General features: G+C 42.1%; 2 protein-coding genes across 2 annotated transcripts in view; both read right to left on the reverse strand.

Annotated features, from left to right (window-relative positions):
* Positions 1 to 867: 867 nt before the first annotated feature.
* Positions 868 to 6,549, reverse strand: STARD5 (StAR related lipid transfer domain containing 5). The gene is made up of 6 exons (XM_044980594.1): positions 6,355 to 6,549; positions 5,065 to 5,114; positions 4,805 to 4,937; positions 3,316 to 3,433; positions 2,175 to 2,268; positions 868 to 1,547 (listed from the first exon to the last, which is right to left on the reverse strand). Exons 1-6 carry the CDS (start codon positions 6,442 to 6,444, stop codon positions 1,400 to 1,402), a joined length of 633 nt encoding a protein of 210 aa, XP_044836529.1. The 5' UTR covers positions 6,445 to 6,549; the 3' UTR covers positions 868 to 1,399.
* A 919-nt stretch (positions 6,550 to 7,468) lies between these two features.
* Positions 7,469 to 26,367, reverse strand: part of TMC3 (transmembrane channel like 3) — a 32,646-nt gene continuing 13,747 nt past the window's right edge. Inside the window, exons 8-22 of the mRNA XM_044978827.1 lie at positions 25,929 to 26,076; positions 23,859 to 23,902; positions 23,550 to 23,697; positions 22,511 to 22,620; positions 22,263 to 22,341; positions 21,468 to 21,722; positions 17,210 to 17,338; positions 16,191 to 16,258; positions 15,819 to 15,947; positions 13,382 to 13,492; positions 12,685 to 12,810; positions 10,949 to 11,027; positions 10,717 to 10,759; positions 9,281 to 9,563; positions 7,469 to 8,555 (exon numbers count right to left, since the gene is read on the reverse strand). Coding sequence (XP_044834762.1) covers positions 7,697 to 8,555; positions 9,281 to 9,563; positions 10,717 to 10,759; positions 10,949 to 11,027; positions 12,685 to 12,810; positions 13,382 to 13,492; positions 15,819 to 15,947; positions 16,191 to 16,258; positions 17,210 to 17,338; positions 21,468 to 21,722; positions 22,263 to 22,341; positions 22,511 to 22,620; positions 23,550 to 23,697; positions 23,859 to 23,902; positions 25,929 to 26,076 — 2,611 coding nt within the window. The 3' untranslated portion in view covers positions 7,469 to 7,696. The remainder of the gene's footprint in view (positions 8,556 to 9,280; positions 9,564 to 10,716; positions 10,760 to 10,948; positions 11,028 to 12,684; positions 12,811 to 13,381; positions 13,493 to 15,818; positions 15,948 to 16,190; positions 16,259 to 17,209; positions 17,339 to 21,467; positions 21,723 to 22,262; positions 22,342 to 22,510; positions 22,621 to 23,549; positions 23,698 to 23,858; positions 23,903 to 25,928; positions 26,077 to 26,367) is intronic.

The following is a 26,367-nucleotide window of genomic DNA, read 5'->3' on the forward strand; positions in this document are numbered from 1 at the left end:
TCCCTAGCAGCGCAGGCACATTGTTTCAGGCATCCGGAGCAGCCAGTGGAGAGGTAAATCACCATGGTGGCTCCTATCCTACAGCGGAATCAGCTGCTAGACCCACCCCAGACACCTCCCCAGGCTGTAAGAAGCTCAGCATCCTACCCAGCTTCCTGCCCCCATCGCTCCTCAGCCACGGGGGAGGAGTTGCTATACGGGGAGCTGCTCCATTGTCCGCCCAACCCCCTGCATCGGACCCCGCATACTCAGACCCCCCCGCCAACCCTCACCCCATATACCCAGACCCCCTCCATACCGGAACATCACCCTGTTGAACCTAAACCCCTGCATCTAGAGCCCCCCTGTATCCAGACCACCCTGCAACTGAATCACCCTGACGAACCCCCAACTCCACTGAACCTGAGCTACCTGTACCTGGATCCCCAATCCCGCAGCACCCAGACCCCCCCACCCCACCAATGAGCCCCCTACACCCAGACCTCCACTGAGCCCCAACGACCATCACCTGGAACCCCCTGCAGAGTCCCATTGCCCCTGCACCTGCAAACCCCCCCCCACCCCAAAGAGCCTCTGTGCATCCAGATTCCGTCCCCCAGACCGCCCACTGATCAGTCTGCACCCAGATTGCTCAATACAGAACCCTCTCACCGCACACCAAGCCCCTCCACACTTGGATCCTGCCTGATTGAGCCTGCCTGCCCCACACCTGGTGCATCTGACACAGAGGATCAGAGCCCTGGGGTGTTTCTGAGGCAGGCCCAGCCTGGTGCTGTGTCAGGGTTGGGTGCAACCTCACCACCGAGTCCGAGTCCTGAGGGTGGGATGGGGGGGAAGGCTGTGCAGCCAGTGGTCTGTGCTCCCCACTGCCATGCTGGAGCCTCCACATTTGTTTGACAAATAAAACTTGAAGAATTTTGCAGAATTTTAAAATATTGCGTGCAGAAATTTTTAGAATTTTTTATTTTTTGGCGCAGAATTCCCTCAAGAGTAACCTGGTTTACACTGATAAAGTATGATCATAAACAGGCCTGAAGTGGGACTTCTCCTCCAGGAGGGGGCAGCAGAACTTCCTCTAGAATCCTGCTAGTTGCTGAAATAATGTCACTTATTTTAATAGTTACAAAAATACAGTATCACAAGGTAGTGCATTTTTAAACAGAAAGGCAGGTACAAAAATAATAAATCCTATATTAAAAATGGACTTTGAGACTTTGTTCCCACTTCAACTTTCCTACATATCTAGATTGTTAGAAAGGCATCGTAGGTCGGTCGCTGATCCCATCATTTATTCCATTTTTATCTTACTCTAATCTGTTATGCCACCAATAATAGCTTTTCTTACCCTCCCTTCTAAGTCTCAGCAATGAGACTCGGATTTCCTTTGAGAAAATGCCTCTCAAGTTTTCACTGTCTTTACCGCTTTGGTCAGATTGCTGTAAAATCCAGCCATGCTGCTTGGAAAGAATGAGTCCACTACAGTCCGGGGAAGATAGCCACCAAGATCAGTCTGAAAGAAAGCGAGGACTTGGGTCTTGCCTGGTTCCCTGAGAAAACAACACATCAGTGAAAGTTATCTTACAACCAGAAGTGTAAAATATTAAGGACTTTATAAAATTTCTTATATTTGGGATGTGTTATCTATGGATAAATATTTCTATGCCTTTTCCATAGAATGGGCACAAAGCAAACTTCCTGATTACTCTCCCTTCAATGTGCCTTTACCTATCCCTACGAGGAAAGGATAGTGAATTTCCCAATTAATTTAGGCCCTGATTATGCAGAGCACTTAAGTAAGTATGTGAATTGCCTCTGAAGTCAGTGGGACTACTCATATACTTAAAGTTAAGCACATGTTTATGTGCTCTACTGAATCAGATTCTTAATCCTTGGCTTCTCAGCTAAAAATGCCAACGAGGAGACGCACTGTGATGATAGTTTCTGTAATGTTAACACATGTCCGCTAGGAAATGGAAAAAAAGAGACTAACTCATTTCACCTAGGGCACTGAACATCACTCAGTTTTAATGGCAATGTCTACCAGCCACAACCAGATATAAACCAGTAACTGCCAGAGGGTTCTCTGTTGAATGGTGCACATTAATACATACACACGATAGCTATGGATAGGACTTTCAAGTACAGCATATGTAATATTCAAATAGACGTCTTACCCTGGAACAGGTATACAGAAACAGCCACAGGGATAATTAAACCCTCTTACATATGTGGGTTGGGGAGGACAGAGTGCATGTTCCACATTGGTTGCTACAAGAAAAAAATGAATTAAAAGTAAACGTTTTCTACCACAGTAAACACCACCAGCTGAGAAGCATTTATGATGAAAGCTAGTCAAAGATTCTTGAGGTTGATGTTCTTTGGCCTGTGTTATGCATGGTGATCATAATATTCCCTTCTGGCCATCAAATCTATGAATCAAAGTGCTGCATGCATTATAGGAATGATTTCTGCTGGTATGGACTGGACACCAAGGCTCTTCAAAAGACATGTATTGGGCTTGTACAGTATTATGACACCACAGTGTTTTAATAGTAACTTAAGTTGCTTGCACTCTAATCTAAAAGTAAGATAAATGCATTTCACAAAGATGTTCCTCTCTTGGCCTTTTGAGAAGGCATAGGCTCACTGCACATATCTATATCTATATATATAGCGAGATTCCTGCCTGGTGATCCAAAGAGGGCACTGTGGGGCATTGAAACTCTTGACTTAAGACTTAATGAAACATGTAAATGAACGTTAAGAAAGAAAGATGAATATATGCACATAGTACCAGCAGCTTGAAATAGTTGCTCTCTGCAGGAAAACTAATCACTGTTGGGGTGCTCTATGGGCATATCTCTTCACTGTCTTCAGTTAATCAAAATTTAACAGCTTTCCGTACATCCTATGAAGTGTTCAGAGGTAATGCTTCCGAAGGGACTTTCTTATACACTTCTACAAGTTCTAAAAAAATGTACCCAGCTGAATACTAACTGAAATATCTATTCCTTCTCAGAAGAACACTATGAAAAAGAATGATAGGCAAACAGTATAATCATTCACTGTAGAGTGTAAATATTGCTGATATTCTATATGATGATGATGACAATGTAATTAAGCACTAATACTTGCTAATAACTATTGATTAAGCATCTTCTGACCAAGATTTTTACTGTATATGCAACATATATACATTTTGAAAAACAAAAAGAATATATCCTGAAAGATTTTCAGTTATATTCACTAACTTACTGTTAATATAAAATATAATACAATATAATATAAATGGATTGGAAATTTAAATAATTTTACCAGCAGATGCTATAGTCCCGTCTTCATACTGCTTAATTAGCACCACATCTACAAAATCTCTTGGAGAAATAATCTTCATGAAGGCTGATGGGGTAATGGTTCTGCATATAGAGATAGTCTACAAAATACAAAACAGCATTAAATCACTGTCTATGTACATATAGATGCAGTGATGTGCTTCTAACATAGTAAGTGAGAGATTGTGATATCTTTTTATCATGCTTACTTGGCAAGCAGTGCCATTTATTTCAGTTACACAAATTTGTGGAATAACTTGCTATTCAGGGTGAATAAATGTACCAGCTAGAGTCTTGACTTAAGAGCATTTTTGATGGGGAAAATACAGTGATGAGAGGTGGATCCAATGCCACAAGAACAAGCAACACAATGCTCTTTAAGAAGAAAGTCACCCACAGATGTAGTTATTTACAAGCTCCAATTTCAGGTAATAACTTTGTTACATGAAACTTGGTGCATAACTTGTTATCCCACAGGAAATTTAACACAGTTCCCTTGTATCTGAACATCTGCTCCACCACATTGGTGAATGTTATATAAGCCGGACAAGTCTGTAAATACAGAATGGAAGACTCTATCATATGTGATTTACAAATGTATCTTTTTGTATTTAATTCTAAATAACTTGCAGATTCTCACAAGCTGATAAAAATAAAGGGCTCTGAAATTCAATTGAATGTTCCCTGCACTCATGCTGGTGTGCTTCAGGTACTGAAGAAAGTCAGGATGAGTTCAATGCAGTATGTGCTGTGATGGCAAAATTCCTGAACTAAAGGCTGAGAGTCAAATATATAAATGGCTTTGCATTTGTTGGGTCATGATAAACCTCTTCATTAGTTAAACACAGATTTGTGTATTTTTTTTTTTTAAGATTACCTTCTTTTACCAATAAGAATTGTTTAAAATATTATGAACGCTTATAAGAGTTAGCATGATAAAACAATATAACTTTGGAGTCAGTTCTGAAATTAGAATGGTTATAAAATGTGTATTGTTAGCCAACAGGCTATAGCTACTCATTCAAAGGGGTTACAGTGTATTGTGTAAATACATGCAAACATTTAAAAACATATGAGATTTACATTGTCAAAATAAAACAATTTTGTACAGCTTGTTCAGAACAAAAGAATTCCTGGTGACCAATTTCTAACAATGATATAAGACTGTGGGTGAGATACATAGGATCTTGTAAATATCTGTTTATGTATACACTGTAAGATACAGTATAAGGCACTAAAAATGTGACTGAAAATATAAGGGTCTGTTTCCGCTCTCACTGAAACCTCACCTGATATATTTTTGCATGGGTTTAATTATTCCTGGTGCCTCAAGTACATATTTTATTTTTACAATATATTTTATAGTAATGAGCAATAATGCAGAAATAATTTTCTCTTCAGATTTTTGTAACAGATCTGTAATGTGATGAGAATTTAACCACAATGCTCCTTATCATTTTCATGGAACTTACATCACTAATAGTTTCAATCAGCTCAAAGTCCTTCACATTCTGGTCCCACTTTGTTCTAAGTCCACCAGCTTCTGGTTTTAAGCACTCCCAGACAGCCTCAGGACTCGCAGAGACTATTCCATCTCCTTTGTATCTGTAGGAAAACAAACATGAAACTAAAATTACCTTTGAATTTTTCTCCTAAACAACACAGACAAGAGTTATTCACTCACACACAGACACCCCCTCTCCTCCTCATAATTTTGGAATATCTTACTTACATGTTGCCAGAAAACTCAGTTGATGGTCTCCAATAAATTGAAACTTCATTCTATCAAAAGTGAAATAAGTGAAGACAGCCTTTAGACCTGTAGCAATTAACAGGCTAATCTCTTTGCCACAGCTAGCTAGCAGACATTCCAAACCCATGAAAAAACTGCAGAAATTGGGCTTGTTTTTGGCTTAATTGGCTTGTGAGTTGTTTGTTGGCTAGTTTTTGGCTTATAGCTTGTTTGGCTTGCAGCTTGTTCCTTCTCTTTTTTGATCAGTTCCTGGCAAGCAGGGGCAAGGGGGGGGTGGGAAGTAGTGGTGCACAGTGGACCCCCACCACTATCCCAGACTGCACGCCGGTGGGATCTAGTCACCCAGTGTGTTGGGGTTCTTAGGGATTGGCTTAGAATCATAGAATATCAGGGTTGGAAGGGACCTCAGGAGGTCATGTAGTCCAACCCCCTGCACCAATTTCCAGTTAAATCATCCCAGCCAGGGCTTTGTCAAGCCTGACCTTAAAAACCTCTAAGGAAGGAGATTCCACCACCTCCCTAGGTAACCCATTCCAGTGCTTCACCACTCTCTGAGTGAAAAAAGTTTTTCCTAATATCCAACCTAAACCTCCCCCACTGCAACTTGAGACCATTACTCCTTGTTCTGTCATCGGGTACCACTGAGAACTTGTTTTGGCCTTGTTTTGAAATGGGACTAGCTTGATTTTTGACTTATTGTGAAAGTTGGGTGCTTATTTACCATGTGAAAGTTAACAACTGTGCTAGCTAGTTATCTTTGTCAGTGGTTACTGAGTCATCTAAAGGACTGGCAAATACAGTAACTTCCAAAGATTTTAATTACAAATCCTACCTCAGTGTCTCTAACCAGAGAGCTAACAGTTAACAGCAGAACTGTATAAAGGCCTGAACTGTCACGACAAAGCTGTGATCATTGTTAGCTGCTAATACTTTGCCAGCAGAGTCAGAAATCTGGAAAATTACTCCAGGCCTTACTCTGCAAGGGGCTGAGCGCCTCCTATGAACTCCCCATCGACCCTTGTTTATCACTGGCGCCTAGACACGAGGGTGATGGGCACTGCAGGAAGACCGCAGAGAGAGCACCCCGCAGGACCGGCCACGGCTTGAACGGGCACCCAGGGCTGGCAGGGGAGCCAACACCCTCCTGCGGCAGCGCCCAGATGCACCAGTGACCGGTTTTGCCCTCCCCCGGGGGAGGAACAGGAACCGGGGCAGCCTAGCTCCTGTCCCCCCTGGCCTCGCTGCGGAGCCCGGGCCCAGCCTGCTCACCGTGCGCTTGCAGCTCCGCCAGCCGCTCGGGTCCTTCCGGTAGAGCTGCACGGTGGCCGCCAGCGAGCGGACCCGCTCCTCGTAAGCCATGGCTGGCGGCGGGCCCCGGGCCGGCTGGAGGAGGAGGAGGAGCCGCCGCCCACAGGGCGCCGGGCTGGCGCCGATAGGAGCTCCCGGGCTAGGCCGAGCCCGGCGCCTCCCACTCACCTGATGGAGCTGCCCGGGCCTTGGGAGGGATGCAGGGCTCCTGGGCGGGGCGGGCCTCGCCAGCGCACGGGCTGTGCTGCCTGCTGAGCCCGCTGCGCTTTCCAGGCCGCCGGCGCCAGCCTCCGTTAGCAGCGCCCCAGCTGGGCAGCGCGGTGCCTGCGGGCTGCTCCATCCGCCCACCGCGCGGAGCCCGGCTGCCCGGCCCGCCCCCAGCACAGCGCCCTGCCCCCTCTTCCCGAGCTGGCCAATGCGGGCGGAGGAGGAAGGGGTGTGTGTGTGTGTGAGAGAGAGAGACAAGGAGGGATAAGTGTGTGGGGGGTGGTTGTGTGTGTGTGTGTGTGTGTGTGTGTGAGAGAGAGAGAGAGAGGGGGAGGGAGGGGTGTGTAGGGGTGTGGTTGAGTGTGTGTGAGAGAGGGAGGGGTGTGGGTGTGTAGGGGTGTGTGTGTGTGTGAGAGAGAGAGCGAGAGGGTGGGAGGGGTGTGTGTGAGAGGGAGGGGTGTGTAGGGGGGTGGTTGTGTGTGTGAGAGAGGGAGGGGTGTGGGTGTGTGAGAGTGAGCATAAAACAGGCCATGGAATCTCACCCAGTAACCTCCAAATCAAGCTCCTAACTTCTGTTCCAGCTACAGTATAGGTTTCTTCTGCTAGACTGCACACAACTGTAAAATGTACAGTTGCAAGAACCCTTTATTTTCAGGAAGATGGGCTGGATAGCCTTTTACTAGGATAACACAGACCTCTTCAAACTATGGCATCTTCAGTTGGGACAGGAAGATTATGCACATATTTAAAAGCTAGAGGAAGGTAAAATAAACCTCCCCGCTGTACTTTTGCCTGGGTTTAATTATTCCTGGTGCTCCGTACACATTTTATTTTTACAATATATTTTTACTATATAGTAATGAGCAATAATGCAGAAATACTTCTCTCCAGGTATTTGTAATGCATCTGTGATGTGATACTAAACTTGGGTACAATTAAAATTAAACACAAAGATAAATAATGCTTTATCCGCTTCAAAAACAGTTGCATATACTGTAGTTCAGAAGACTATCAATGGTCCTCTGTGGTTCAAAGGGCAGCTGAAAGGTCTCTACAAATACATATGTTCATAACACAAAACAGATGGAGCGTTTTCCTAGACATTTGAACATATCAGTTCATTAGATTCAGACATGTTTCGGTCAACAGTAGTCTTTGGTTTCTTTCTGGTAAACTTTGCCCCAGATTTCAGATATTTCTCCTTACTATGAATGACTTGGATGTATTGATCATTGCTGCTGGTTTGCTGATCGCTGCTAGATCCAATGGAAATGGAATCGGACTCTGTTAGAGATTGTTCGAGGTTATGCTTGGATTTAGGTTTCACATGATGCTCTGGATAGGGCTGATCAAGAGCCACATGTTTCATGTGTGACTTTTTGTGGGAATGTGGAGGCCTATCTCGTTTTAGCTCAAAGCCATCATCCCAGGATTTGTAGTGCATTTTGGCTGGATCCTTGCCCGTAAGGATTTGACTGTCCACACGTTCACCAATGTAAAATCGGGGACCTGGGCGAAGATCTGAGAGTGAGCGTGGTCGGTAGGATCTGTTTATCAAGTCTCTCCTTAATTCCTCCTCCTCTTCCTCTTCACTGAAGTGAGGGGAGTATGTCCTGTGTGGTGTTCGAACCACATATCTTCTGACGTTCCTTGGATATAATTCAACTATGTCTCCTGACTCCTCCATTCTGAAATGCCTTGGGAGCCGGGAAGTGGAACGGAGAAGCTTTTTGCGGGATTCATGTTCGTTAACAATAAAATACCTTGTGGTGGGCACTTTGCGTCCCACAAAAGCTGGAGCTCCTGCCCCAAGAGTGTCTGGATTTATTTGTTGGATACCTTTCCTAAAGAGAGGTTCAGAATGAACATCTTCAACACGCTTTTTGAAAGTCAGAGGAGTGTAGGGCTTTGTTTTACAGAGCTCACTTGCACTTCCATGTACAACACTTGAGTACCTTTAAAAAATAAAATAAAAGGAAGTAACATATTTATCCCCAAAATAATCCTGCAATGAAGGTAAATAGTCAACCCATTTTTTAAAACAGCAGGGGAAACTGAGGCACGGAGGTTTAGGGACAGATTGTGAATCCCTTACTTACACAAAGAAGTCCTTCTGGAGTCAAAGAGGCTACTCATGTGAGCAAGTGATCTACAATGCAAGTTTCATTCATAATCTGCCCTAACTGACTTGTCCAAGGTCACAGAAGAAGTTTGTGGCAGAGCAAGAAATCCAGCTCAGACATCCTAAGCAACAAGCGAGTGCCTTAACCACAAAGCCATCCAAAATATATAACTCAATGAATGTTCGTTAAGGCTTCGAAAATCCTGACGTGTTGCTTCACCTTTACTATATTTGTCAATTTCGTGAAAAGACGATCCTATTTGAATTGCTTTTTAATGTAGTGTAATTTGGTGGGTTTTATCTTTACTTTAAACAAGTGTAGGAACTTTATAAACTCTATCCGCACAAAAATACTATAATCCACTCTAGCAATCAAGGGTGATTGCTACCATTCCATAGTAGCCAAGTGCCTGTGAGCAAAGCTGCTTTTAAAAACTATTCTGCCAATGTTTTGTTCATGACAGAATTAATTTGGATACACAAATTTTGTAAATAAAAACAAGTATTTCATGGAAATATTGAAATACATTTCATTTCAGAACTAGGAGACAGCCTCACCTGTTTGCAACCTGCTCAGTTCTACGCTTCTGTATGCTAGGAACAGAGGGAGTTGGTGTTAAAGGGGTTGGAGTCGGAGTTATATTTGCTGGCCTAGCAACATCAGCTTGAGGTACGGATTGTGAGATTGTTTGTATTCTGCTGCCTTTGGTCACTGGAGATTCAAAATTCAAGACGCTGCCATTCTTTCGGGGTGTCGATGACCGAGCTGAGGACTCCTGATTGGTGAGGTCATTCTCCTGCTCTGGTCTTTTGTCATTTCCCTCTAGATTCTGGATACTGGCTAGAAAAAGCAGAGAGTGATTGTAACTTGAGCTGTCAGACCTTTAAGAAGGAAAACACATTAGCTCAACTTCAGCCTGCAGTAAATGGATGGCACTCCCATGGAATCCTCTGGGCAAATTCAGTGGAGACATGCACTGAGCACCAAGATGGTGTGGTGATCCGAGTCACTATAAGAACCTGGGTGGATAGATGGTGCCCAGTGCATGTCAGGTGCTTGTTGATCGTGGCAAATGTATTGTAAATTGCACTGATTTGTCATTTAGTAGATATGCAAAATTAATGTAATGTACACACCAAATCCATGAAATGAGGCTTACAGGAAAAGAAACCAACTGGAGGATGTAAGATAAGGCAGTCTCTTCCCAAGAGCATCAGTTGCGCTTATATTGCACCATTACTATCAGCAGCTGGGCCAAATTCAGCTCTAATGTAAGTGGCCAAAGCTTCCATGGACTTCAGTGGCAGTTGCACCCACCAATGCCAGGAGCTGAATTTGTCCCCTCACCATATTGGTGTAATTTACAGTATACTACCAATTGTAAACTATTACTGTATACTACACGTTCTCTATTACAAATCGTATACTATTGCTGCATATTACATTCCTACTTCTGACCCAACAAATAGCATATGCCACCATTTATGTCGCTGTTGGATTTGGCCCAGTAAAAATTATTTTTTTAATGAGGAATTTCATGAATGTATAGGTTTGAACACTATCAGCACTGTTACACAGTAATTAGTAGATAAAGGGGAAACTGAACATTCCATCTAGATCCAGAGTCTGCTCTCATTACATCAATGTCAATCCACAGAAATTCCATTTAAATCAATGAGTTACAGTGAGAGCAGAATCTGGCCCCATGATTTTAATTTGATTAGGCAACCTAAAGCCTTTAGAAGGTCTTTAGAGAGATCCACATTTCAATTATTATCAGTTGTAAAATGTATAATAATTTCCTCATAGCATAATCACCTTATAGGATAAAAACAATTACAGTGAATGCTAGGCTAATGCTAAAACTGACACTAGAAGTAGTAGGTTTATACAGCACACAATATATTTTTTATTTGTACCTGCTGTGCATATGAGAGATCAAAATGGCCAAATGCTTTATTTATAGATGTATTTACAAAAGCTCCCAACTTACCTACTGCTATGTGAACCACCTTTTTCTTGTCTTCGGTTCTTTCCTAAAATATATATAGATATAGGGATGATTAACTAGTAGTTTGTATGTTAGAAAGCAAATAAGAGGTATGAATACAGGATTAGTTTTATTTTGCAAAACACTTAAATCAACTTTAGAATTTTAATTAAGGTTAATGCTTTGTGAAAAGCCACCAAGAAGTATGCAATAAATGCTTTCAATCGGTACTTACTGTTTGGATCTGCATTCTCAGTTGCCTGTTGGTGAATTTTAATGACCTTGCAATACTCTGCAGGTAATAAATTAGCATGCTAGAAGAGAGGAACACAGGGCTATCTGTGAATCACATCTGAAACATTCCTAGCAATTTTCTTTCAGAAAGGCTCACATGTCACATAAATGGAATATGATTTCAGTTCCTCTCCAGCTTTTTCCTTTGCATTGGGACAGGGATGCAAAACACAAACAAGCTTTTTGAAGGTCGAACGGTTAATTCTTTGAGAGATAGGTGACATTAAAAACTAAATTTTCAGACATTCCCAATTGTGCATGCATTATTTGCACGTGCAAAAATCCCACCCTCTTGTTTAACATTTTTAGGGCCAGATGGATCTGCTCTTATTCACACCAGCTGAGAATCTGGACCTTCATTCTGAGTACTGCACACAGAAACAAAATAATATACACATTGTGGCATTCACTCCCTCCATCCTTTTTGTGGAGATGGGCAGACTATAGCAGCAGCTTTGAGGACAACATACAAAACATAGGAGGTTTGCATATTCGATCCACAATGCAACTAAGTATAATATAATGCTTCTGAACATTGTGAAGTGTTTGCTATGCAATGGCCATTTCTCTTCTCAACATCTATCTCACCCTCTGTGGAGAATGTGTGTATGAGGGTTTTTTTTTTATGAATATCATATACACCTCAGTTATCCTGCCTGACTGCATAGAGTTAAATCAAACAAGGATGTTAGGTGGAAACTAATAAAAAGCAAAACGATAACAGATAAGGTACAAAGGATTATTAAGGGAACAGTGGAGGAGTTAATTAGGAAATGCCCATCTGCCTGGCTCAAATGAAGTGAACAGGTTAATTTTTTCCAGGCCTGATCATAGGAAATGAACATATCCAATGAATATTAAGGATAAAATATGGACTGAATGATATTTTGTGAAAGTGATGTATCTTTCAAACAGCTCAAAATAAATATCAACTCCCAGATGTGATTATTTTAGGAGTGGGGTGGAAAGGACTGGAGAGACTGCAGAAAGCTATATTAAATTAACATTTGAGAGCAGGCCTTGATAATTAATTTATCCTGTCAGTAATCAGGATGATTGAGTAGCTTCTATAGATGACAGATTGAGCCCTGTGTGCAGTCATATACTGAACTACTGACCAATAATAAACAGAAGATTGGTTTCTGAGAAACTCCTGAAAGAGAAACAGGTCTGGAAAGCTTGTAGAACTACTATTAGGCCAAGACTTGACAGCAAGCAATAACCTTAGTGAACACTGGGAGAGCAAACCCAATATTCCAGGTGGCTGGCAAGGGTTGTCAGCTGCATCTCAACACTTAATTATCTCTAGTGGCCTTTGCTGGACCCATAAAGGGCTGTTGTGCCAGGTCTTGTTGCTTAAATTAAAGACTACCATAGATTGGCTCATATAAATCTGAAAATCAAATGGCCATATCATGCCATCAGATATTTAACAGGACTCACTCCAGTGAAACTAATGGAAGGAGGAAGTGTTTATCTTAAACATTTGATGTTATTCTTTAAGCGTGTTGCCACTCCCGACTGATCCCTAATCCATAAATTCAACAAGGCTTCTCCAATTGGTTTTATAAAATTACTGTCACTCAATATTTTTCTCCCACTATTAAGATTTAACTATTTACAGATAGATACAGTACTGATACAGAGTAATATCACTATGAAATGTAAAATACTTACAATAGAAGTAATAATGCAGGGAGGACAACTACAGGGCTGCTGATATAATTAATCACCGTGTTGAACCATACAGGAAAATCTGCTTTAATTGTTTCAGACACAATATCATATATTTTCTCTTGTCCACTAAGGGGGAAAAAGTTAAATTGAACTCTACTTTCAAATGATAAATGCTGACAATTTTCTTAATATTTGATTAACTAAAGCATATTTTTGTGCAAGACCATTATGACTAATCCAGCTCCCATTGAAATCAATGGAAAAATTGAACGGGATCAATCTATTTTTAAAATATGGCCAGAATTTTCATGTGTTCACCAATTTTGAATGCCTCAGTTTGAGTGTGTCTGACCTGAGATACTTTGTTCTTGATGTTCAGAAATGCTGTGACTTGTAGTATATTGCATTATATCACGCAAACATGACAACTGAACAATGCAGATAATGACAAAATGTCTGCAGTTGATAAAACAGATGAAAAGACTTGGGTCAGATACTACTGTATATATTCAGATAGTTTAATACCATTTTAATCTGAACTAGACATTTTTGGCATAAGTAGGAGACCATATATACCGTAGTCCCAAATTAACTTTTATTTATCAGTAATCCAGCAATATTTCCATTGAAAACTGTTTAATTTATTGAGACAAGGGAACTAACAACTCTCTACAGTTATTATTTCAGTACAACTTACCTAAACGGACCACAGCTTAAAGATGGTTGATATCGGGCAATAGCAAAAATTGTTGGTAACATGCACAAGAACAACATAAACAGCAACATAGCCAAGTAGAAGTTATTAGATCTGCAAGAAAGCAACATTTTTCATGTTGTATTAACAATACAAACAACCAGAGCCAATGTGCAAGATACAAATCCACATCAACCTGACAAGTGCAAGAGCCACACTTCTGAATCATCAATATTGTTTTCTGTTATGATCAGGAAATAAATCTGGGCAGTCTGTACACACTGGCCTTGTGCAGATTGTTAATGATCAAAATTCTATTTGCTCTGCTCTCCAGATAACTATTTATAGTATCCACACTGCAAAAACTGAGGTTGCTTCAAAGTTCTGTTTAAAAAAGAATTATGAAGGTTTGGGTATTCATTTATTTTTCAATCTTAAGAACATGCTATTTTTGACATGTTTTAAAGATTTGAAAAAAATCCTTATTTACCTTTTGGCAAGAAATTGAGGTATTATTGAGAAAAAATGTAACAGTGTAACACTGTTGTATAACAAATTACAGTAGTTGATACTTCATAGTATATAAATAGGGCCCTAACAAATTCATAGCCATGAAAAATGGTGCCACGGACCATGAAATCTGTATAGTATAGGGTAAAAGCACACAGAAGACCAGATTTCACAGGGGAGACCAGCATTTCTCCAATTGTGGGTCCTGACCCAAAAGGGAGTTGGAGTGATGTTGCGGTATTTCCACTCTTACTTCTGCACTGCCTTCAGAGCTGGGTGGCCGGAGAGCGGCGGCTGTTGGCCGGATGCCCAGCTCTAAAGGCAGTGCCTTGCCAGCAGCAGCACAGAAGTAAGGGTGGCAGTACCATACCATGCCATCCTTACTTCTGCGCTGCTGCTAGTGGCAGCTCTGCTTTCAGTCGCTCTCCAGCTGCCCAGCTCTGAAGGCAGCGCTGCTGCCAGCAGCAGCACAGAAGTAAGGGTAGCAGTACCACAACCCCCCAACAATAACCTTGTGATCCACCCCCCCAACTCCCTTTTGGGTCAAGACCCCTACAATTACAACACTGTGAAATTTCAGATTTAAATAGCTGAAATCATGAAATTTACTATTTTTAAAATCCTATGACCATGAAATTGACCAAAATGAACCCTGAATTTGGTAGGGCCCTGTACATAAAGAAACACCAAGGCACCAATCTTGCAAACACTTACTTGGATGATTGAATTCAATGACAGTTTGGAGTGTGATTTTTTTTGTTGTTGCAATGTTTCTATTCCCTGTGGCAAATTGCTGGCACTAATGATGGGTCTCTTGCTTTCTCTTTTTTTGGGGGGGGGGGGGGTTCAGGGTGCCGTTTCTTGCCCCTGAACTGGGATATTAACTGCCCCACTAGTGTCCTAGAGGAGGGGAGTGGAGAGGGAGGGACCCGGGCCTGCCCTCTTCTCTGGGTCCCAGCCCAGGGGCCCTAGTGATAGCGGTAAACCACTTGAACTAGCAGTTCCTTCCCCTGGGCTACTTCCCTCTCCTGCCCTTCAGCTTCTGGGGCTTCCTGCCCTCCCTCTGCACAAGCCAGGTGTCCCTTTACCTAGGGTCTTGGTCTTCTTAGCCCACCGCAACACTTCTCCAAACTTTCCTCTGCTTCCCTCCAAACTGCTCTCTGCTCCAACACCAATCTACTCTGCTTTACCTCCTCCAAACTGCTCTCTGCTCCAACACCAATCCACTCTACTTCAACTCCTTCCTCTGTCTGATTGAAGCAGGGGGGTTTTATCAGGTGACTGGCTTCAGGTGCTTTAATTAATCTATAGCAAACTTTCTTCCCTCTACAGAGAATGAGGCTCCCTTCTAACCCTCTCCTGCTGCCCTCTGGCCAGTCTGTATCACAACTCATAAAAGCTCTAGTGTGTAGATGGAGTTATATTGGTGTAAAAAAGCTTTTATTTGTATAGCTTATTTTACTCTGGAAACCAGTATAGGCTATTCAGCAAAAGCATTATTTCTGATAGTATAAGCTGAATCTACTCTATTCTATAAACTGAATACTCCATATGATTTACTCTTACAGGACCTGATTCAACCCCCAACTGGCATCCATCCAGTAATAACTTATGGTCACTACTGACTTTGACCCTGTGATGTAGAAGTGAAAGGTTCTGTGTAGAATCCCAAATCCCAAGCCACACAGTTCCCTTTATGCCCTTGTGATGCACTTTCATATGCTAATTCTCTCCAGTACAACGCTGCTTTCTACCTCCCTCTCTTCACTAACTATATTTTCCTTTACAGATTTTTGCTGAAGGCCTCAAAGTTAATATAGTAAATCTAATTTTACTTTTTATTTCCAGCATTCAAGGCTACTCATTTCATTTACAGTCGGATAATACATTTCTTCTCCTTACATTGAATATTATCTTTATTTTAACTAACCTTGAAGCTCTGAAAACCTGCTGATGTGGTACGTTACATGTTAACACAGCCCAGCTCCTCAGGTACATAAGCCCAATCAACTTCAGAACATTGAATGCTGGGAGGCAGGGTGAAAAGAAGGCTCCCATCCTAGAAAGAAATATGTAACTTCAAAGTAGTCAACACACCTCCGATTAATTTTAGTTATGTTACAATAAGGTATATGAGTATTCTAAATAACCTGTCATGTTGTATCAGTGTGATAATGTTAATAATCATGCAATGCTCCTTTACTAAACTCCTATTTGGATATATGGTGAGTTTGAGGTTTAGGTAATAAATTATCTTGGTAACCAACCAAGGACAAGAAAAATGCTTATATATATTACATACCAAATCATTCCTTGGTTGTAGACCAAATGTAGCACATTCTCTGCAATTTTGAATTCTCCATATTCCGGCTACAAGAAATACAATGAATGGTGAACAACTTGTTTCAATATTTTTAATATCTACTATCTAAAATATGAGCCTGTATAAATTAATGGAATAAATGGCACTCTGAAATCTCAGGGCAAGTATCGCTCTTCAACATGCAGTAAGAGCATAATCAAACCTGCACCTGCGGGTGGGGACACTCAAGCTAATTGCACTCCACTCCACTCTTTAAATTAGCTGCTAAAGATGAGACTATATATCAGGATTTCATAGCAACAGCTGCTCCCTAGCCAAGCATTACTTACTGTGATCTTTATTTTTCAGGATTGTGTGCTTATAATTATTGTGTCTTGCATCACTTGATATCTCATGAGGCATTGTCAGAGCTGGAGAGGAAGTTAGAAGCCACCCACTCTCTCCATTTTCAAAAGGTCCATTGATTAGTCATCTTTGACTGTGGGACTGATCCATGATCTCATTATGAGAAAGATGTGGGAGTCTGTGCCTTGGCCACAGCTGGCAGAGAGCTTGAAGTAATCTCACTGTTTGCTCTGTGCCCTCCAATTTAAATTCAGCCTCCCTACGCCCTTAGGGTAGGTCTACACTTCGAGCTCAGAGTGTGATTCCCAGCTCAAGGAGATATACTCGAGCTAGCTCAGGGTGTAGCCATGGGAGCGGAAGTGGCTAGCCTCCCTGAGTACCTAACCTAGCATCTCTGATAGGCACACGATCAGGGTGGCTAGCTCCTCCCGCTGCTCGTGCTGCCACAGCACTGTTCTATTTTTAGTGCACTAGCTTGAGCAGTGCTAGTGCAAGTATCACACCCCCAGCTTGAAGTGTAAATATATCTGTAGGCTTGCTGTGCCCATATGGATAACCTAATTGTTGCCAAAGAAGCTACTGATCAACACAAGGGCCTAAGTCTGTCCAATTTTCATTAGAATGATTTTACTAAAATAAAAGTCTATACTTACAAACTTGCTTTCCAGATCCCAGCACCAGCAATCACTTAAGTATCGGACAAATAGTCCACGGAAAAAGTCTATTAGCAGAATGCTTGCCACTGTGAAAATCATGTCGATAATGGACAGCTTCAACATTTCCTGAAACACAGTTTGTACCAAGCTATTGAGTCATGTTCAAAGCAAAGGATTTGCATAAAGTTCTAGATGTATTTGCACTTGACTCATGCTTACAATCCTGATGTACCATACCCTGAATGTATAATGTATCCTTCAATTAGTTTTTCCTACTTTAATGTTTCTTTGCATGTTTCTGTTCCAGGAAGGGCAAACGTCTGGTGCCAGCGTTCATTATGCTGCTTATTGCTTGCATCAGATAAAGTACCAGTCATAGTGGATTAGTGTTCTTTTTAACGACTCAATCTGTTTGTTTTGAAAAGTTATCTTTATTATCTAACAAAGTTTTTCACTTCTGCTATGGCAGTCATGCTTCTGGATTTACTGTACATGGTTGTTTTTAATGCATTTTTGATTAGTGCTGAGAAATACTGCCTCTTAACACCAAGAGCATAACCACTTAAGGATAAGATCACAGTGCTCTGAAAGAGACACTCTGGATCTATTTGTTATTATAACTTGTATTTGCGAGTGGCTATCCAAGGTTCATGGGACTTTAACAGAGTCTTAAAAAATACACAATTCAAACGCATAATTAAACAAGAAAACTCCAGCCCCAAACAATTCTAGCCCATACATTTTTTTTTTTTAAAAGTCAACCAATTATAAATAACTACCTCATTCCTCTAAGAACTCCAATCATCCAAATCTTTCAACTGCCCCCAAACACAAGATAATAAACAGAACCTGTAGGATATAGTTACACTAAACTGGCTGGGTGACGCACTAGGACATGAATATTCTCCTCACCCTACAAGAGTGCAGGTCCTAATGATTTCAATGGGAGCTGCATACATATAGGGCAAGGAGAATATCAGAATAGAGATCTGCCAGACAAATCCAGAAGGAGAATTTTGTCCCAGAGGATTAAACCAGGCTAAAGAACCCAATAATTTTTTTTTGTTTTTTAAATAAAGAGTTCTTGCTTGATGAACATGATTTGTTGGGGAAGAATCAACATGGCTTTTGTAAAGGGAAATCATGCCTCACTGATGTATTAGAATCATTTGAGGGGGTCAACAAACACGTGGACAAGGGTGATCCAGTGAATATAGTGTACTTGGACTTTCAGAAAGCCTTTGACAAGGTCCCTCACCAAAAGGCCCTTATGCAAACAAAGCAGTCATGGGATAAGAGGGAAGGTCCTCACATGGATCAGTAATTGGTTAAAGAATAGGAAACAAAGGGTTGGAATAAATGGTCAGTTTTCAGAATGGAGAGAGGTAAATAGCCGCGTCCCCCAGGGGAACTGTACTGGGACCACTGCTATTCAACATATTCATAAATGATCTGGAAAAAGGGTTGAACAGTGAGGTGGCAAAGATTGCAAATTTACGCAAGATAATTAAGTCCAAGCAGACTGTGAAGAGTAACAAAGGGATCTCACAAAACTGGGTGACTGGACAAGAAAATGGCAGATGAAATTCAGTATTGTTAAATGCAAAGTAATGCACACTGGAAAACATATTCCCAACTATACATACAAAATGATGGGGTCTAATTAGCAGTTACCACTCAAGAAAGAGATCTTGGAGTCATTGTGGATAATTCTCTGTAAACATCTGCTCAATGTGCAGCAGCAGTCAAAAAACTAACAGAATGTTAAGAACCATTAGGAAAGCGAGAGATAATAAGACAGAAAACATCATAATGTCACTATATAAATTCATAGTATGCTCACACCCGGAATACTTATGAAGTTCTGGTCACCCCATCTCAAAAAAAGGTACATTAGAATAGGAAAAAGTACAGAGAAGGACAACAAAAATGATTAAGGGTATGGAACAGCTTTCATATGCAGAGAAATTAAAAAGACTGGGATTGGTCAGTTTAGAAAAGAGATGGCTAAGGGAGATATGATAGAGGTCTATAAAATCATGACCGGTGTGAAGAAAGTGAATAGGGAGGTGTTATTTACCCCCTCAGATAACACAAGAACCAGGGCTCACCCAATGAAATTAAAAGCAGCGGGTTTAAAACAAACATAAGGAAGTACTTCTTCACACAACGCACAGTCAACCTGTGGAACTCGTTGCCAGGGGATGTTGTGAAGGACAAAACTGTACCTGGGTTCAAAAAATAATTTGATAAGTTCATGGAGGATAGGTCCATCAATGGCTATTAGCCAAGATGGTCAGGGATGCAACCTGGTGCTCTGGGTGTCCCTAAGCCTCTAACTGCCAGAAGCTGGGACTGGATGACAGGGGATGGATCACTTGATAATTGCCCTGTTCTGGTCATTCCCTTTGAAGCATCTGGCACTGGCCACTGCCGGAAGACAGGCTACTGAGCTAGATGAACCATTGCTCTGACCCAGTATGGCCTTTCTTATGTTGTTTTTGAACAAGGGGCTAAACAATGCAGGGGCCCATTAACCCAAAGAGGTTCAGGCCACCAGACTGGAAGTGTGGCACTGATAAATGAAGCCCTTTGAGACCAAAACACATTGAGACATAATGGAGTTAAATTACCTTTCTTGGGGTCGGTGGGTGGGTGGAGTGGAGTTAGTTCAAATTTCCCCTTAGTATTTTTGTTCCATCATCAGCAATCCAAAATAAGGGCTACAAACAATGCTCAAATCCCAACGTCTCATAGGGGTAATCTACCAACAACCATTATCCCAGGACAGATCCCCTAACCAACCAGGGACAGACTTTCACAGCACTGCCACTGATATGTGGAACTCCCCCCACACCACAACACACCCTCCCAAATTTGAAAATATGCAAATTTTGCCCATAGGGCAATTTATTGCAAAATTTTCACACAGTTCTAGTTGCAATGTGCTCTCAGTATCCTGAGTGTGTGCTGGTTGGTTGCTCAGTCTAAGGCCTTGTCTACGCTACAGGGGAAATTCGATCTAAGCTACACAATTTGAGTTACATTAATAGCGTAACTCAAATTGACGTAACTTAGATCTACTTACCGCAGGGTCCGCACTACATGATGTCAACAGGAGATGCTCTCCCCTCACCTCTCCCTACTCTTCTTGATCTGGTGGAGTACAGGAGTCGACGGGAGAGCGATCTGTGGTAGATTTAGCAGATCTTCACTAGACCCTCTAAATCGACTGCCAATGCATCGATCGCCTCTCGTCGATCCCCCGGTAAGTGTAGACAAGCCCTAAGAGACAAGATGTGAACAGTAGTATACCTCTATGGGCTTGATGCACCAGGTTTAGCTGAGCTGTGTTCAATGCAGGATCTGGGACTGGAGCAGGAAGAAGGGCTCCAAGCCATCTTTCCATTGATTTGACCCTCAGTCTGACTAGAGACCAACCCCTGTCAAATTTAGAGTCTCCTAATGTCTGAAACAGCTACGGAGGTTCCCTAGGGACTGTTCCTCAGGCTGGCCATCACCAGAACAGTGTGCCGCGCTGTGCTCTGCCTCTTCCCAGTCCTGAACAGTCCAAAAATGCCCTCTATGCCACCCAAGGATTCCTTTTGCCCCAGGAAATGCCAGTTGCCCAAGTAGGGTAGGCACTTACAAACTATGAGGGCTGAACAAGGACTGGTGGAGTCTGACACTCGTCTTACTTTCAATGGTTACCCGGGGTTTTCTATGAGATTTTCTTACTCATTCCAGTTCCTACTAATGTCTCTCTGTCAGGCACCCAGCAGGGCTGCAAGTACCAGAGGGGAATTCCCTGCAGGGACTCCACCAGCCACCCTGGCACTGCTGTGGTGGTGACTCTGAGTGCAGGGGGATTCATGCTGCTCTGCATTCTCAGAGATGCCCTGCTTGGATGAGAGAGCCCCCATTCTGTGCCTCCACACTTGTGCACACTAACTGGTTAAGTCAAGTCTGATTCAACAGCTGGATTTGCTGTCTTTGAATCTGGCATATAAATAGTAAATCAGGTGGGCTGTCACTGTATAAGGGCAGAAGTTCTACCAGGTGAACTGAATGGGAGGGTTGGTCAGAGAGAGACAAGAGGTACTACTTATTTTAGATCCATGTCACTCTGTATATTCTTAGTTCTGGCCTTGATAAGGTCTCTGGAAAGGAATATAACACCACCATGTCATTTTTAATTCGTTAGTGAAGCAAAGCAGCGTATCCTATTTTTCTTAATAGGAAAAAAGGGACTTACTTGACCAACGTACGTTTCCCAGCACTGATTCTTCTGACTTTGCATGTTGTAGGGATAGGAAGTTGTCTTGTTAACCAGCACAACAGGTATTGTATAGTTCTGAGTATGACTCTTTTCCAGAGTCAATGTGCTGTTTCCCTTAATTCTTATATCAGGGACAGTTGTAGATAAGTTGTCTTCTTCGGGAAGGGTTCTGGTGGCTAAGAAGGTGGTGGAATCTATCCAGTTACTTGCACTGCTGTTTCTTTCAGGAAGCTGAAACAATGGAACAGAAGTTTAATCTAAATGTCTAAGTGTTACATTTTCAGCTGTGGTCTCCATCTGCCTGCAAAACCGTGCAGATGTTCGTGCGTCCAAAATTGCAAAGGTACCCATTTATGTGCTCAGCCATATAATTTCACGGATGAGTAAGGTGGCTAGGCACCCAATTTCCTGATTTGTATGTGCAAATGATCTACTAGTTTTGTAGGCAAAAAACAGGAAGTTGATTTTAGACCAGGTTGAAATATTTGGCCTAAAACGGTGACCTATTTTACTGAAGTAGTTAAACGATGCACAGAATGGCTATCTATTTGTGTTATTTATCAGCATCCCTATGGATCTGAATTTCTAGCTGACTGAAAAGATTTATAAATGAATACCACAACTGATCTTCTAATCAGAGTTCCACTATATTTTAATAGGTATATTTTGGTTTCAAAACAAATTTATTTTGGACTTTAAATATGCTACAATAAGAGTTCTATGTGTAAAAGTAGCTATTTTAAGACTCATAATAATACCAGCAATACTTACAGTGATACTCATGCTGTCCACTTTATCCAAGAGAGCAATAATTAAACTGTAGAGGTTTCCCAGATATAAAACCAGAACCCTGAAAACAACAAGCATAGTCTATGGGACACAGTCATCCAGCAGGGTTATTCTGAAGACTTCTATTCATGTTCTACATTGGCTGAAGTAAAATGTGTCATCAGTACATTTCTTTCCTCCCACCAAACAAACAAACCAAAAACTGCTTTGATACTGAATATGCCCTGTACCTGGCAAGCTGAAAGCGAAGAGTGGTTCTAGGGTGATACATCTCTAGTGCTGCCACAAGTTCAAATGCAGAGGGTGCAATCATAGTAATTAGTGAAACAACAACACTCACCTACAGAATAGAAAGACAGTCTTTATGATGCTTTTTCGTAGCCTTCTTTGGTACTTGAAGAATTCTTTGCTTGCTGATTGAACTCTTGATGATGCACTAGAAATACTTAGTGGTGATTGCGATAACTCAGCAAATTCTACTTTTAAATGCATCATTGACAAGAGAAAGGACATTTGTGACCTAGAATTCTTGACCTGGAATATTGCTAAGAATCCTCCCGCCTTAGTAACTACGTTATAGTTTATGTTATTATAGAAGTATTACTTTTATATTAACAATAAGAAATCTGAAGATAATGTTCTTCTCTGAGCTCACTTGTCAGTTGCTATCCTCAAGCTAATGCTTTTCAAATAGTAGTTATTGCCCATGGAGCAGTGTTTGCTTGGCTCTTACGTGGGTGCACAGAGAGCTGCCTCCTTCTGCTGCCCATGTAAGGGCCAAGGAGAATTGCAGGCCCTGTGCCCTAAGGAACTGCTGCACTCCCACTAAGTGGCCACCAAGAACCCCTCGCTATGCAGTGGAGGTGGTAATTGTGTATGGCATCCATGTAGCTGAAGCTCCATCCCCATCTTTCCCCTTATCTATTCCTGCAGCCCTAAAATTTCAGTGCAATCAACCCTTGCAGAAGTGTGCTCCATGACGCATAGGAAGCACACACTTCCTTCATGGGTCTCCTCTAAGGCCCTGACTTTGAAAACAATTATGCATGTGTTTAACTTTACTACCAGGAGTAATCCAATGGCTTCTCTAAACCCATTGAGGGGCTGCTGGAGAGAGTTTGGCCCCATACTATGGACAGATATCAGCAAAATCAACAGTAATTTGTAACCAGCCAAGAGGCTTGTGAAGACTTTGCAGAACACAGAACTCTAACCAGAATGCACAATTGCAGACTAACAAAGAGGTCAAATACAGCTAACATACTGTACCTCATTTTTCTCCCAAAGCGTCAGTTCCTTTTTGGTACGCTCTAATTTTTGGGATCGATCCACAACAAAGTAAATGATGTAAATACTTCCAGCAAGTGAGAGAAGCACAAGGATGTTTGCAATAATCCTTAAGCATATTGTCACAGCCCTGGAAAAGAGTCACACAGCAAATGCTACAGATAGGCCATCTTGCAAAAGTAGTGTTTCCTGCATATATATATTTTTTAGGTCATAAAACAAACAAGTCAACATTGTGTTATCTGCATTTAAACAGTAGTTTTGAAAATAGCCTCAGCCATGGATACCTACAGGTTTTTGCTTTTCTTCTTTTCCTGCTCTTCCAAAATAGCTTCCTTGAAAGAAACACAGAATTACCATTTTAGCAGCATTCAGTAAAATCAATAAACGTTTCCTCTACCGGTTACAAACAATAAAAGTTAAAATGGCCAGATCCTGCACTGCATTGGGGAACAGCTGACATACGGCTCTGTGCTTCTTAATAAGCAAACTGCATGCTGTGGGTTTAAGCCATGAAGGGGATTTTGGGGGAGCAAAGACATTAAGAACTTTATCACCCTCTCTTTCCCGGCGTATGCTATATTTACTCCTTTCTAATACGTTCATTGTTTAGATCCCAGCCCTGTTCTAGGATTCATTAATGTGGACCTGTGGGTTGTGTTGTCTCATTTGCTTCAATAGGACTGCACCCGAGGTCCCCACTAGCAGATATGAATGCAGGATAGGACCTTTAGATTATGAGTTGTTCAGAGAAAGGACACATCACCTGTGTGAGACAAGGTGGGTGAGGTATTATCTTTTATTGGACCAACTTTTGTTGGTGAGAGTGACAAGCTTTTGAGGTCGCATTTCAGAACAGCGCAGTGTAATTCAAAAGCTTGTCTCTCACACCAACAGAAATTGGCCCATTAAAAGATACTACCTTACCCACCCTGGTCTCTAATATCCCGGGACCAAAACAGCTACAACATTGCATGTATCACTTGCCTGTTTCCCCTGAGGCACGTAACACCCACATGTAGATGTTACAAAATACTATCAGCATAAGTCATCCCAGTGTTTGAAATACAAATCAAACTGTTTATTGGTTTGTCCTAGACAATTTGGAGTCATTTGGACAAAGGGCTTTTAGTGATGATGTGCCAAGGTTATGGAATCAATTACTTCTGGATATTAGGAAAGCTGTGTCTATTTTTAAAAATCTAAATGGAAAAGGTTCATGTTTAATGCAGCTTTTAATGTTGATGTAGTTATAAAATGCCCCTGAACTATTTTGGCAAAAGTACAATATAAATGCATATTATCAGGTTATTAAAAGGATCCTGATTCAAAGATCTGATAGAGTTGCACCAAGGATGAATTTGTCTCAAGGTTTTAAACTCCAAACAACACATGTAATAATGGGGATTAAGATGCTGCTGTTGGAACATCGCACAATAAATGAAATGGAATGACACTGTTGAAAAAAGTGTCATGTGTCAAAGTGACGAGAACCCTCTAATTTACATATCATGCCTGTTAGCCATAACTCATGTCATCAGTGGAAGGTGGGTGCAAAGATCAAGTGCATGAAGCAGCAGTAAGATATTTGATACTAGCCCTCTGCTAGGTAATCAGAGTCAGAAACAAACACAACACACTACAGGAAAGAAACAGTATGGAATAGAATGGATGAAAAATCTCTCTATTTACAAAGCAACAGACCTAAACCAGGGGTGAGCGAACTTTTTGGCCCGAGGGCCACATCGGGGTTCCGAAACTGTATGGAGGGCCGGGTAGGGAAGGCTGTGCCTCCCCAAACAACCTGGCCCCTGCCCTCTATCCACCCCTCCCACTTCCTGCCCCTTCAGAACCCTCAACCCATCCAACACCCCCTGCTCCTTGTCCCCTGACCCCCCCATCCCAAGACCCCCTGCCCCTAACTGCCCCCGGGACCTAACTCCCTATCCAACCCCACCTGCTACCTATCCCCTGACTGCCCCAACCCCTATCCACACCCCCGCCCCAACAGGCCCCCCGAGACTCCCACACCTATTCAAATGCCCCCTGCTCCCTGTTCCCTGACTGCCCCCCAGGATCCCCTGCCCCTTATCCAACCCCCCTGCTCCCCACCCCCTTACCATGCTGCTCAGAGCACCAGGATTGGCAGCCACGCTGCCCTGCCGCCCAGAGCGCTGGTGGCACAGCGAGCTGAGGCTGTGGGGGAGGGGGGAACAGCAGGGGAGGGGCTGGGGACTAACCTCCCCGGCTGGGAGCTCCAGGGCCGGGCAGGACGGTCCTGCAGGCCGGATGTGGCCCGCGGGCTGTAGTTTGCCCTCCTCTGACCTAAACCAGGCTTTTGCTCAGAGTCTCGTTGCTTACCCTGATACTATTAACTATTGCAGCAGCTTTGCTTTCTGCAGCCTCTGGATTGCCTATTAAATAGTCCCAAGCACAGAACACTCTCCAGCAGAAAGTATAATTTTCATCAGAGGCACTTGCTAGACTCATTCTTGAGTTCTTTGCCATTCTGGAAAAGAATAATAAATTCACTTTTAAAACCTCTGTGTAGGATCTGATTGGAGGAAAGGTGTCATGGCAAGGTAAGAGCATTGTCACTATGATCAAGAGATAGCTTGGCAAAAATGTGATGATCTTACACAGGCTCGATGGCTATCCTTTATTATGAATGCAGATAACAATAACGATGGCACAGTAAAAAGACAACTGATAGTCAGATGAAAAATCTAGTGATACTTTACTCAGCTATTGTTTTAAAAAAATAGCCCTCCCATCTCTGGTGAGTAGACCTTCGTAAGGA

The sequence above is a fragment of the Mauremys mutica genome, chromosome 11, assembly GCF_020497125.1.
Source record: "Mauremys mutica isolate MM-2020 ecotype Southern chromosome 11, ASM2049712v1, whole genome shotgun sequence".
NCBI lineage: Eukaryota > Metazoa > Chordata > Testudines > Geoemydidae > Mauremys > Mauremys mutica.

Excerpts from the sequence above, each read along its gene's own strand:
- STARD5 (XM_044980594.1), bottom strand. The coding sequence starts at position 6,444 with ATGGCTTACGAGGAGCGGGTCCGCTCGCTGGCGGCCACCGTGCAGCTC. Across the intron at positions 5,115-6,354 it reads GGCGGAGCTGCAAGCGCACG|AATGAAGTTTCAATTTATTG; the intron begins GTGAGCAGGCTG and ends CACTTTTGATAG. Across the intron at positions 1,548-2,174 it reads TTCTGTATACCTGTTCCAGG|GGAACCAGGCAAGACCCAAG; the intron begins GTAAGACGTCTA and ends TTGTTTTCTCAG.